Genomic DNA, 14,243 nt, shown 5'->3' on the forward strand with positions numbered 1-14,243 from the left:
CCACTACATTAAGTTTACGCGTCCAAAAGCGACTTTGTCCCTTTGATAACTCGCAAAGTAGGAGGCTGTAATTGGTCCAGGTAGAGTAAAATTATTGGCGATCTCGTGGTATCGAAAGAATACCGAGACGTGCCAACGATTACAGGCAACAAGGACAGAGCGTAAGAGAGTTTAAACCAACAAGATGGAGAGCGGAACGAGAAGTGAGTTTAATACAGTTAAACAAGTATAGTAAAACAATCGCTGGTTCAATTGGTTATAATAATAATAATAATTGTTTCTATTATACCAATCGCGTTCTTGTCGAAAAAAGCAGATCACTACATACTCTCCTTTTAAAGTAATCTACAGAGTCAAAGGAACCGAATTGAAGGAGGGTCGAATCAATATTTGATGTACTCTGCCTTAAACTTGGCCAATTTTTTAGTGGATTATTAATTTGGATTTATATAATTGTAGAACCTGATAAGAAATTCATTGAAAAAGAATATTCTTCATTGATTAAGACCAGTAGTGTAGGTGGAAATTTCTGAAGATGTCAGAACTATAGTATACTCTAAGTATATATATTCATCTTAAACTTTACCAGTAACCACTGTACTATTCAAAGAATACAATGAAACCCATTTAAGAAGTAACAAAGACTGATGAACGTAGTTTCCTGGTGTTCTTTATTTTTTGTTTGTGTGAGGTTGGGGGGAAGGACAACTGACATATTTAACCCAGAAATAAGTCATAAGATCTTAAAATACTGACATGATATGATTGACCATAGAAACAAAAGTTACTAGGTAAAGTACATAAGTATATAACATGTAATACCTTCTTATGTCGTATGTCATGTCATTCACAGAATGATTTCCTATGATTGAATCAAGTACATTTTGAACAATACAATCAATGTATGATTGATTACTATACTATAAATGATTGTAAAGTATTAGGGAACTACGTCTTTTATAAGATAGAATAATGAATAAGAATCATCCCTTGCATTTTGTTATCTTTTCATTGTTCGTTTGCACTTCAAATGGTGCTAAGAAGAATCTAACACAAAAATTAGAAACTATACATCGTTTACATACATATTATAGAAATTCTATTCTACTTTGTAAAGTTCCAACACAACCTCCAGCTGAAGATATGGAAGTATTGGTAAGATTTATTTTAATATGATATATATTGAAGACTTATTCTTTACTTCATTACTTACTAACTCCTGTTATCGCGATTCAAAGAGCATAGACCGCCCACTAGCACTCTCCATCTAACCCTGTTCCAGATCCTTCCAGTTGTTATTGATCCTTTTCATGTCTGCTTTCAGTCCCAGTCCCTTTTCACGATTTCAAGTTAGCAACTACCTAGTGATGCAGTTTGATGATTTCTTTGATGTATGTTCTATTCACTTTCAACGTCTTTTCCTAATTTCCTCCTTAGCTGAAGGCTGATTGGTTTTATCCCCCAGTAGATTGTTGTTGATGGTATCCGGCCAACGGATCAGGAGTATCTTACATAGACAACTGTTTATAAATACTTTTACCATTTTGATGATGGTTATAGTGGTTCAGAAACATAAACGTATCAAATAAACTCTATTCATTAATTTTGAATGTAGCATCAGTTTTAAAATAATCACACACTGTTCTATGTTCTTATGTCATCATTAACATTAACTTCATTGATGGTTCGTAATTATAGAAGGGTTAATTAGTAGATTTGAATTATTTCTTCTGGTAAGCGTTTCTTTAGCGAGTAAAGTTTCTACGGGATGGGGTCGTAAACCCTATATACAACCCTCCTCCTCTATCCGGGCTTGGGACCGGCAGCAACCCCAGAAGGGCTCCACGAAGAGTTGATAGGACTCACATTGGGGAACGTAGCCAACTGCGTCACAATGCAAGCCCTCACATGGAATCTTCAACGCCAAAGGAGAAGAAGAAGACCAAATATTACATTACACCGAGAAATGGAAACGGATATGAGAAGAATAAACAACAACTGGACAGAACTAAAAAGGAAAGCGAATGCTCGTCGGCGTCCTATGCTCTATTGGTGGTAACAGACGTAAATAAGTAAGTAAGTAGGTAATTAGTAGATTCGATAGCTAGATTTTAATTTCATATGTTCATAAGTGAAAGAACAATACTCATATCTCACAATCAATTACATTTTATTTGACATTTAACCATCACAATCGTAGTATTTCTTGACCTTAAGGCAGCATTTGACTCCGCTGATCGTAAGGTTCTGTGGCAGTGTTTGTCAGTGAAAGGAGTACCAAAGAAGTACATTAACCTCATAAAGGCTCTCTACTCGAACACGACTGGTCGAGTTAGAGCCTATGGCGAACTGTCATCAGACTGACATTTAACCATATACATTTTATCATGAAATATCATATATATATATACATTTATCATTTTTATCAGAAAGGGGTTTTTTGGAGATTGTTATAATTTAATAGTTGAATTCGTGGATGCGCATTGCTGAGGAGTCCCATACAAGGACGAAACGCCCGTTCAGTTGTTCCAGGTTTTCCATGGTGGTCTACCTTTAATTCACACATGAATTCAACCATTAAACTTATCAGTTTGCTGCACATGATCATTTCTTTTGTAATTTCAACATCTGCTCATTAGAACAGAGTACCTTAACGATCATAATCCTATTTTCCATTACGAATTAATCTAAATTCTTTCAATGTAAGTTATGACAATCTCAGGTTCAAACATTGGCTAGGTTATAGATATATACTTTTAAGAAGTCTCATTACCAACAGGACTAAACTAGTTTAGTCCATTGCAAGTGAGACTATAATTTATAGACAACCTTTGAATAACGCTCAAATGACCTTGAGAGTGTTCACCTAACAACCAGGACCAAATGAGGATTATAAATCAGTGTTAGCAATTAGGCTTATGATTTACAGTTGATAGTTGGGGTTAAGAATTACATTCAGAATTTTCATCACGAACTGTGACATCAGTTAAAGTACCAAATAGTCATTTAGCTAAATGAATGAATAAACTTCGCGCAAAAATCCATGACCTTTTGTCTTAAATCTGATTGGTTCATCCAAAAATTCTAGTCTCACACCATAACATATTAATTATAATCATATGCTCACTAGTGATTGACTTCAAGATACATGTCCTAGAGTTCTAGTGAGAAGCAGTGACCAGTGGAGTTCAATCATGTCTGTTGTGAGATATCAACTCACTGAAGACAATTGATGAACGGTTGCTCAAACTTCGTGGATTGGTTGAAGTTAGACATTAACACCGTTGAATGCCGGCCAGCCCAGTGGTCTATCGGTTAAGTGCTCTGGTGCGAGACTGGTAGGTCCTGGGTTCAAATCTCGCGAGTGCGGAATCGTGGATGCGCACTGCTGAGGAGTGCCATAATAGGACAAAACGGCCGTCTAGTGCTTCCAGATTTTCCATGGTGTTCTAGCTTCAATTGATTCATGATTTCAATTATGAAAAATATTCATTTCTATTAATCTAACAGCTTAATACCATTTTTTACACTTTTGTTTTTTTCTAAAGCGTTGGAATGATATTTTAGCCAATAATGCTCAACAAGTAGCAAATAAATGTGATTTAAATTTTGATTTAGTCAATGATAAACTACTGGAACATTTTGAATCGATTGGACAAAATGTAGCTGAATCGGATACAATTAAAAAGTTAGTAAATTGATTATGGGGTTTAGTTTTTTGTTTGTTTGTTTAAAATGATTAAGAACATATCTTGTTTAATTCATTTGGTATTGTTTGGTTGAATCTTCCCCATTGATATTTAGGACGGCAACTAGTCAGTCTCTTGTTGGCATATCTGTATACTGTTTGTATTGCATCGATATAGCCTTAATTCACAAGAATTGTAAGCAAAGATGGATAGTGGCTGGCAGTGGAATCCAGTTTGATGCGCGTTTCATCCTATTTGGGACTCGTCAGCTGGATGTACCTGCATCTTAGAGTTGATATTCATTCTGGGACTCGACCCCAGTATCCATTGCACAAGCAAGTAGCTATCTGGACTTAGTAACTGAGTGGATAACGTGATGGCGTTTCAAGCGAAAGGTACAGGGTTCGAGTCCCAAAGTGAACATCAACTCTGAGATATAGGTATATTCAGCTGACGAGTTGTAAATGGAACGAAATGCGCATCCTGAATTCCACTGTTAGCCACTATCCACCTTTGCTTATGATATTAATCAATGTTCTGTTGGTTATATAGCTCATAAATCACCTAAAATATCATCATTGTCACTATACGATTGATGACATAATTCAATAGACAAAATTCTCTATATGTAACTCATTTAATTAGGTTGGACGTTATTTGAAATTATGACTTTGACTACTTCTGAATGACATTTCTTTCCATTTTAACAAATTTGACAAATTCTAACCATAGGAATGACTTACTGATTTGATGAATAACTGCAAAAATAAATTATAAGCAAAGATGGATATTGGCTAGCAGTGGAATCCAGGACGTATGTTTCGTCCTATTTCGGACTCATCGGCTGGATGTACCTGCATCTCAGATTTGATGTTCACTGTGAGAGACAGTATGCATATATGATAATAAGAGAGAGAGACTGATCAATTGCAGTCCTAAACATCAATAGGAAGATTCAACTAAACAATACTAAGTGAATTTAAACTTCATCCCATTGTACAAGCAGATGGCTGTCAGGACTCAGTAGCTAAACGGATATGCGATGGTGTTTGAAGCGAATGTTACTGGGTTCGAGTCCCAGGGTGGACATCAACTCTGAGATGTAGGTACATCCAGCTGATGAGTCCCAAATAAGATGAAATGCGCGTGCTGAATTTCACTGCTAGCCACTATCCATCTTTGATTATAACTTTTGTTAAAATTAATACTAATTTATTAATCAATTATAGTGCAATGGAAAATTGGTTCCGAGAATATCATAATTATAATTATGAAACAGATAAATGTAATGGAAGTTGTTCAAACTATAGACAAGTAAGTTATTGGTTGAAATTCCATTTCTTATATCTATATGTATAAAGACCAAAGGAGATAAGAGTGATGACACCTCCATGATCAATTCATTCAGTCACGATAATAATGTTCCATCAGTAAAACTTCGGAGTTAATGTATGTTTAGTTTATGGATCATATTATTCTACTGTCACTACAGTTGCGAGATGAGAGCAATCGATGGTTAGAGACCTCGAATGACATGGCTCAAAATCGTTTGCAATGGCGAAGGCGCATCCACTCTTTGTGTTCTCCCAAATTCGAATCTTCTGAATTCTTCATGTACCTTTGTTTTCTCTCTTTCCAAATTTATTTCACTGAATTATGCTCCTTCAATAACATCTTCAAACCCTAATCTTTCACATAATGCTTATACTCTTACTACTTCTACCACTATGGGATTTGAATCGACAACTGAATCTCTGTGGTAATGTGGTATGGCAACTCGAACTGATGTACGTACGTATGAAGTTCTACGTTGTGACTGACTGACCGACTGACTGACTGACTGTCACTACAAAGGTTAATCACTAATAATTATTAACTAGGTAGAATGTCAATAATTAAGGAAGCATCGAATAGTGTTTCGTCTCAATGTGGGTATTCATCAGTAGTGTAGTCGTTAGTTTGTGAGTTATATACATAAGTCTTTGTTATATCCCGACGAGAATAATGAATGGTAACTAATGGGATCTATGTATGGACTAATATATTATACATGTATCCGTATTACATAATCGTTAGGTAACTAAACTATGTATATTCAATTTTCTCTCATTATAAGTTTTATTTTGACCTATAGACTATTATTATACGATTTACCATTCTTGAGTTATACCCAGTCTATTAATGATAGTCTCTCACAATCACAGTCACTTTGGGCTAGATCTTGTACAAATGTTGTTTTCTATTTTATGGTGTAATGTGGTCTGTTTGGTTTGTATATAAACCCAGTATGTTTGAAATATAACTCCGCCTGTAACCCCTCCAGGGGCTACTGCCGGTCCAAAACCATGTTTGAAATACATGATTCACATCTCAGAAGCTGAGATTGGTGTTCTGAACTTCACAGGCAGGGCAGGGCTGGGTAGGAAGAAGGACCGATAAGGACCCTAGACTGCTTGTAATGGTTAACACGTCATCGGTCTGGTTGATAAATCACCGTTCTCTTATTGGCAGTACCATTACGTTACATATTAAAAGGGTAAAACGCAACAAGTTATAACAGTCTTAAAACTTCATACATTCTTGCTGTATAGCTTCAAAAGACGTCATTTTTTTCTACCTTCATATTAAGTGTATATCATTAAGAATAACTGAAACTATAAAGATTTATCCATCTGATTCCAAGGAAAAATTGAATGTTAAAGTCTGTGGAGGGATTATTTCTTATAAAGAAGTGTTAATGATAATTTTAAGTATCAGAAGGATAGCATAATTTGGGAGAAATACTGAATATCAACAGGATAAACTCACTCACACACACACATCTCAAGACGCACCCGGGAGATCTAACTTGGTGTCGATGTAACTTCATCCGCATCTCTCGATAATACTCAGTCTTGAAATCTGAAAATCAAATAAGCTGTCATTTCAATACTTTACTTCATTATGTAATCAAGTGTCAAGCTTCATGGGGACAATTCACCTACATTTAGATTAACATTATCAAATTTTGCGGCTCACATTTTAAGGTACTTTCTAAATTTCGAAGAGCTTTCTATTCATTATCAGTTCATGATAAACACACGTATAGAAAGACTCGAAAATAAAGACTGGTATACACGTATATCATGGTGGAATCATATCAAATGCTGTCATAAGAATACTGATTATCTTGATCGATTTCAGTTTGTGTCGATTAATCAACTAAATTCATACACAAACTTAAGTAGTACTCATAAATGATCCATCAATCATGTATCAGAACTAAATAAGTAAGATTACTGATCCTGCGTGCGAGATCGTGGATGCGCACTGCTGAGGAGTCCCGTACAAATACGTAACAGTCGTCCAGTGCTTCCAGATTTTCAATGATGGTCTAACATCGATCCATTCAAGATCTCAATCAAACACTTAACAACCTTTACAACCACATACTGATAATCTTCATTGTCACCTCATTATTCGAACCCTCAAAGTTTAGCTTCACAATCTGAGATGTTCCCAATCAGCTATGTTCGGGTCACAGCTTGTCCCTTTTTGGAACTGATCAATATATTCTTTTTTCTAATTCTTATTAATGTAGATGGTTTGGGCTAAAACTAAACATATTGGATGTGGTCTTAATAAATGTAAAAAAAGAAAATTGATGATTGTCTGCAATTATTCACCATCGTAAGTGATTAGAAAAAAAAAGATTTTGCATGAATAAATATATAATCGATTAACTTTATATTATTACATTTTCCTTTACTACTGATATAATTTGTAAGTAGTTAAACTGTCTTTCATAGTTTTGCTTGATAAAAGAACAATTGGAAATGAACACGTGCCAGAAAGCTAATTCATTGTAATCTAGGACGGTAAACCTTTCATAACTACTATGAATTGATACGGTTCAAGATTTAAGTATGCGTTAACCAGGAAGTTTGAATAACTTTTTTTTTGGTTAGAGTTTAGCGAGTAAGTTTTCTACGGGATGGGATTGCTACCCCATGTCTAAGCCTCCTCCTTTATCCAGGCTTGGGACCGGTAGTAACCCCCCGGAGGGGCTACAGGCGGATTTTAAGTCAACTCCTCGACCGGGAAACGAACCTGGGCTCTCTATGTGACAGGCAAAGATACAGGTGTTTATTAACAGTTGTCTACGCAAAATACTTCGGATTCGTTGGCCAGACACTATCAGCAACAACCTACTGTGGGAGAGAACAAACCAGACTCCAATGGAGTAAGAAATCAAGAAGAAGCACTTGAAGTGGATAGAACACGCATTGAGGAAATCACCCAACTGCGTCACAAGGCAAGCCCTCACACGGAATCCTGAATGCCAAAGGAGAAGAGGAAGACCAAAGAACACATTACGCCGAGAAATGGGGACAGACATGAGAAGAATAAACAAAAATTGGAGAGAACTACAAAAGAAGTCCTAGGACAGAGTGGGTTGGAGAATGCTGGTCAGTGGCCTATGCTCCATTGGGGGTAACAGACATAAGTAAGTAAGTATCCAGTAGTGAAGAATAACAGATCCTCCTCTAAAGTTTAGTTACATAAACCTGATAGCAAAACAATGTAGCAAACTAGATAAAACTTTGATTGAAAATATCTTTCGGTATTCCTTTCCACCTCTTAAAATATTCTGCCTTTTTATGAATAGATAATTATTCAGAATTTAATTCTCTTTGATGTATTTTCTTTAGAGCCGATGATAAAGGTAAACCTTACGTAATTGGGGATCGAAGTCAGTGTTTATTAAATGAATAGAAATACTGGAAAATCGATAAATTTATCCTTATAAACTATCTATGATCATAGTTGATTAGTGCTATTCTCAATTCTATTTTTATGTTCAATATATATGTATAAAATCAGAAGGGGTTTTGTGGAGATTTCAGTATTTTCATAGTTGAAAGCGTGAGTCAATTGTAGCTAGACCACCAAGGAAAACCTGGAAGCACTGGACGGTGGTTTCGTTCTATTGTGGAACTCCTCAGCAGTGCGCATTCACGACCTCGCCTCTCTAGATTGGAACCCAGGACCTAGAAGTATCGCGCGACTGGTAGGTTCTGGGTTCGAATCTCGCGAGGCGAGGTCGTGGATGTGCACAAATGTATAAAACTTTACTGTTGTAAATTATGCCCCGTAGTATTAGTATTAGTATTGGTATTAGTATTAGTACTACTATTATGCCCCGTAGTATTAGTATTAGTATTGGTATTAGTATTAGTATTACTATTCGTAGTAGTAGTAGTAGTAGTCGTAGTCGTATCAGTATCAGTATCAAAATGTAAATTGTTTGTTGAACTTTTAAATACCTCTTACTCTGATGGTTAACTCTCATCTCATAAAACAAAGGAGTTATTAGATGGTGATTATACATAGTCAACAGTAGACCCTAGATTTTCATGCTATTTGATACTCATTAGTAAAGGAAGTGATACTTGATGTTACACTGCGAAAACCAGGATGAAAGAATTGAGAATTGTTTTCAAAGCAGTACTGTTGCTACGAAATATCTTCAACTTATTAAAGATACTCGCTAAATGATACATGTTATTAGTTGAAACTGTTTATTCAGTACGTCAGGATCTTGATGGGAGGGGGCGAATATATATATAAATATAAATCGATGAGTTGTGAATAGGTTTCATTCAGTTTACAGATTACAGCATCAGTGTCATTCTTGGTCTTCTCACTCATGCAAGAGTTTGAACAGACATTTAGGAAGTGTGAATATTAGCATTCAAATTGTATGACTACAAGACTTAATAGTGAGCTAGATGGACTTACTGTGAAGCTTTCCTTCACGTTCTTAACGATGAAAGCAGATTCAATTTTACGTAAAAGTAGTCCTTTTGATTATTCTACGAACTTTATATAAGTTCATTTTCATGGACTTGTTTCTAGCTGCTTATCTTTGTAGATTATGCTGGTTGAAATTTTCTGTATAGATTGAAAGAGTATACTTGTGTTAATGTGTCTATCGATTACAGAATGACTTGAATACTGTACTTTTAGGAATTCTGGGTCATTCTATGCATTCCCTCAATGAAAAGTTTTGACTTTTTCCTAATCAAATTTATGTTCGTCGTTATCAATATCTATGTATGAATAGGTGAAAGGATGAGTTCACTTTGTCTAATGCAGTGCTCCTTTCAATCAGTGTAATTTGTGAGTAATGTTGAATTCCAGTTCTTCAGTTTGCATAACATGGAGTGAAGTGATTGTGTTAATTTGTGACCGATAGTAATTCCTAAAGATTTTCACATCCATGTTGTTAGTTGTGAGATGGATATCACAAAGCATATAACAGTCTATTTCCTAGTCTCTAAGGTTGATCTTGCTTTGGTATGTCGATTTGCTGAATAGTTACTTGGAGAGACGTTTTTAAGAAAGACAGATTAGTCTCTTTAATTCTTCATTTAATAAAAGTAATCCAGCTGTTTTTTTTTAAGTTCGCGGTCGGGTTTTATTGTTAGAATTGAATATTTGATCTATACCACTCGACTTGTGTTTCAGACAATCTGAAGTATGGTACAGGTACGATCGTAGGCCGTTTTTCAGTCACTAAACCAAACCTACTTTGTAAGGCTTATTACTGGTTTTGCGACTACAATATTATGGAAACATCATTAGATAACCTCAATAATCTGTATGTAGATTTCTACGTACTACAAGTGGAGTGCTTAATGTGCGTTGTTGACCATTGATCGTAGACCTATAGGCACTTAGCTTATTGACTTTCAAATAAGTGATTTCCTTTTCTGTTATTAATTTATAATCTAGACTAACAAGCTACTGCTTTTAATGGTGTGGAATAAAGTATTGTTTAGCTTAAACTATGATATTCTGAGGAGTCCTACAATAAGACGAAACAGTCGTCCAGTGCTTTCAAAAATCGCTACCACCTTCAGAATCTTAATTGACAAATTTCTCAAAATGTTAGGAAGATGAGACTTTAAAAGAACAATCATTGTCATCCCATAGATTTGTAGAAGGCATGTGCATTGAAAATCATTGTCTAGATCATCATCACTATTTCACATAGTATAAAGTGTGGTAGAAGTTTGTGCTGATGATGTCGTTCAGAAATAATGATGAAAGCTCCAAGATCAAAAACCATCCACCCAAAAGAACAAAACTTCATCAAAATCATCTATCTGAGCTACAAATCTTCTTCATCATCTTCTCAAAATAACTTCTATGAACAACGTAAACCAATAAGAAAAAACAACTGAATGATTCACATTTTATGTTAAATCTCTATTTGGAAGTGTTCAACATTATCATTTTAGCTCTATGATGACAAAAGAAATGTTTTCACGAAGTTTGAGCAACTGTTCACCAATTGTTATCAATGTGTTGATATCTCACAACAGACGTGGTTGAACTCCACTGGTCACTGCTTCCCACTAGAACTCTAGGACATGTATCTTGAAGTCAGTCACTAGTGAGCTTATGATAATAATCAGAAGGGGTTTTGTGAAGATTTCAGTATTCTCATAGTTGAAAGCATGAGTTAATTTAAGCTAGACCACCATAGAAAACCTAGAAGCACTCGACAGCCGTTTCGTCCTATTATGGGACTCCTCAGCAATGCGCATCCGCGATCCCGCCTCGCGAGATTCGAACCCAGGACCTACCAGTCTCTCGCCAGAGCACTTAACCGATAGACCACTGAGCTGGCCGATATCCAACGGTGTTAATATCTAACTTCAACCAATCCAAGAAGTTTGAGCAATGTTTTCATTACAAACTGACATCAGCTCTGATGCCAAATGAGTGGATGAATCTCGCGCCAAAATCTAAGACCTACTATCTTAAATCTGATTGGTTCATTCATAAATTATAATCTAGCTATAGTTTTCTCTATTTCGATCGGCTCATCCTCACAAGATACATTTATTGACCAGTTTAGGCGCTAAAAATATGGAAATTAATGAAATAACTTCTAAGTGTTAGGGAATTCAAAAATATTCTTCGCCAAGCTCTCCAGAAGTCAAGATAAACTTAGGGAACTTTTGATTCATTTGATATTAGATAGAAACTTCTGAAAAACATCTAGAAAGGTGACAGATTACGTGTCGGTTTTTTGACGTGATAACTGGTTCTATTATAAGAAGTGGTTTTGTAGAGATTTTAGTAATTTTATACAGTTGAAATCGTAAGCCAATTGAAACTAGACCACCATGGAAAGCCTGGAAGAACTGGACGACCATTTCGTCCTATTGTGGAACTCCTCAGCAGTGCGCATCCACAATCTCGCCTCGCTAGATTCGAACCCAGGATCTATCAGTCTCACGCGCAAGCGCTTAAACTCTATCAGTAATTAAGTAATGTTCTAGAGATTTGAGGTCACTAACATGTCTTTAACAGGTTTTAATTATGGATTACTTAATCATGATGATAGAAGGCTTGTAATAAAATTTTGCTTTTTCCATTCACCAAATCAAGTTGTAATAGTATAATTTACTATGTGAGAGAGTGTTCTTAAATATAAACTAATATAAGAACTAGAGAGGATTGGATTACTATATCTTTCAAAGACTGACACTTCTATAATTCATATTCACGGATATGCTAAAGATTAAAATATACAAAGAACATACTACAAATTCATCTTCATTTTCCACATTAATCATTGAACAATGTACAAATCAAGAACAAAACCAATATACCATCATGAGCAAAAATGGATAGTGGTTGGCAGTGGAATCCAGAACCTGCGTTTCGTCCTATTTGGGACTCGTCAGCTGCATGTACCCGCATCTCAGAGTTGATGTATACCATCAATAGAATGTACTTAAATTTTCACGTAATTTAGCTAATGTCATAACATTTTGTTAAGCTGATATATACTCACTGCATGTTACTCCTAACCGTAACATTGTAATTTATATGCACATTCACAAATGATAGATACGTAAAGGATGTGTTGAATTTTGTCCCGTTAATATATTATGTGATAAGATCGTCAATCAGAACATTGACTTACATGACCTTGGCACTGTGCCAAATCAATGACGTGTTAATCAGTAGGAGCAGCCTAGAGTCACCTCTGAGTCCTTATTAATTTTTCACGCCCAGCCCTTCCCGTTTGAGTGCAGAACATAATATCAGCTTCTACTATTCGAATTGTGTATTTCAGACATAGACAGTTTATATACAAGCAAAATCGAATCACATCATAACATAAAGTAGAAAATAACAATGATACAAGATCAAGCCAAAAGTGGCTGTAAGTATGTGAGACTGTGACTAATAAATTGAGAATAACTTAAGAATAGTAAGTAGTATAATAATAGCCAATAGGTCAATTGGAAGCTTATAACAAAAGAAATATGGATATACATATAATATAGTTACTTGATAGTTATACAATGAGAATATACATAATAATAGTCCACAAATAGATCCTAGCGGTTACTATTCACCTATTCTTTGTTCGGACTAATACTATGTGTATTTTGTTATTGCATAATTGTTAAGTTAGTATACTATTCAGATTCGTATCCCCCTTATTATAAGCTTTATTTTGATCCATAGACTCATACGGTATGACTTACCATTCCTGAGTTATACCCAGTCCATTAATTACTGTTCTCTCTCTCTTCACAGCCACATTTAGCCAAATCTTGTACAAATGTTATTTACTATTTTATGGTACGATGTGGTCTGTCTGTTTGGTATATAAACTCAGTATGTTTGAAATATAAGGATTCATATCGCAGAGACTGTCATTTGTCTTCTGGACTTAACTGGCTGAGCTAGGCAGATAGCAAGATTGATAAGTACTCCAGATTGCTCGGAAGGTTTCCGTGTATTATTGGTTCGATCGATAATTCACTATTCTCTAATAGGCGGGTACAAGATCTAACAATTTGCCGGCACAGGATATAACAAGTAGTATACTTATTTTTTTACGGACTTGATTACCTTCAAACATTTAAACAAAACCAGAATGACAATGTTTGTAGAATGTGGTGAATTAGTCGTATTTCGTTGCTCTTTCTTTAGCTACACATAGACGGATATGTTTAATTATTTCTAATCATTAACAAAATCAGAAGGGGTTTTGTGGGGATTTTGGTAATTTTATAGAGTTGAGATCATGAGTCAATTGAAGCTAGATCACCGTAGAAAAACATGGAAGCACTGGACGGCCGTTTCGTCTTATTGTGAGACTCCTCAGCAGTGAGCATCCACAATCCCACCTCACGAGATTCGGATCCAGGATCTACCAATTTCGCGAGGAGGGATCGTGGATGCGCACTGCTGAGGAGTCCCAGATTAACACAATGTTGGATAAAGGATTGTCAATCAATAATAAATGAGATGTGTATAATGTGAAAGACGTTTAGAATCTCAGTTTTAATAGAGAGGATGCTTCTTATAATTGCTTACAATAACTGGTCTAAACTACTTAGATAGGTTTATTACGTAATACAATGAAAGATTTCTAAAGTTTTGTAAGATGATTGATATAGTGGACCAATCAAAAGATATCATATTGGAAAACTAAGCTGTGCTCAACAAACTTCATTCTAAACTCTTCGTCTACTT

The 14,243-nt window shown here is 35.5% G+C and overlaps 1 protein-coding gene across 1 annotated transcript; it reads left to right on the forward strand.

Moving 5' to 3' along the window:
• Positions 1-972: 972 nt before the first annotated feature.
• On the forward strand, positions 973-8,444 carry Smp_123090 (venom allergen-like (VAL) 19 protein; the record flags this gene model as incomplete). The annotated part of the gene is made up of 5 exons (XM_018797922.1): positions 973-1,155; positions 3,549-3,688; positions 4,919-5,003; positions 7,270-7,358; positions 8,381-8,444. 5 exons carry the CDS (start codon positions 973-975, stop codon positions 8,442-8,444), a joined length of 561 nt encoding a protein of 186 aa, XP_018652916.1.
• Between the last annotated feature and the right edge of the window lie 5,799 nt (positions 8,445-14,243).

Source organism: Schistosoma mansoni, chromosome 6, assembly GCF_000237925.1.
Source record: "Schistosoma mansoni strain Puerto Rico chromosome 6, complete genome".
Lineage (NCBI taxonomy): Eukaryota > Metazoa > Platyhelminthes > Trematoda > Strigeidida > Schistosomatidae > Schistosoma > Schistosoma mansoni.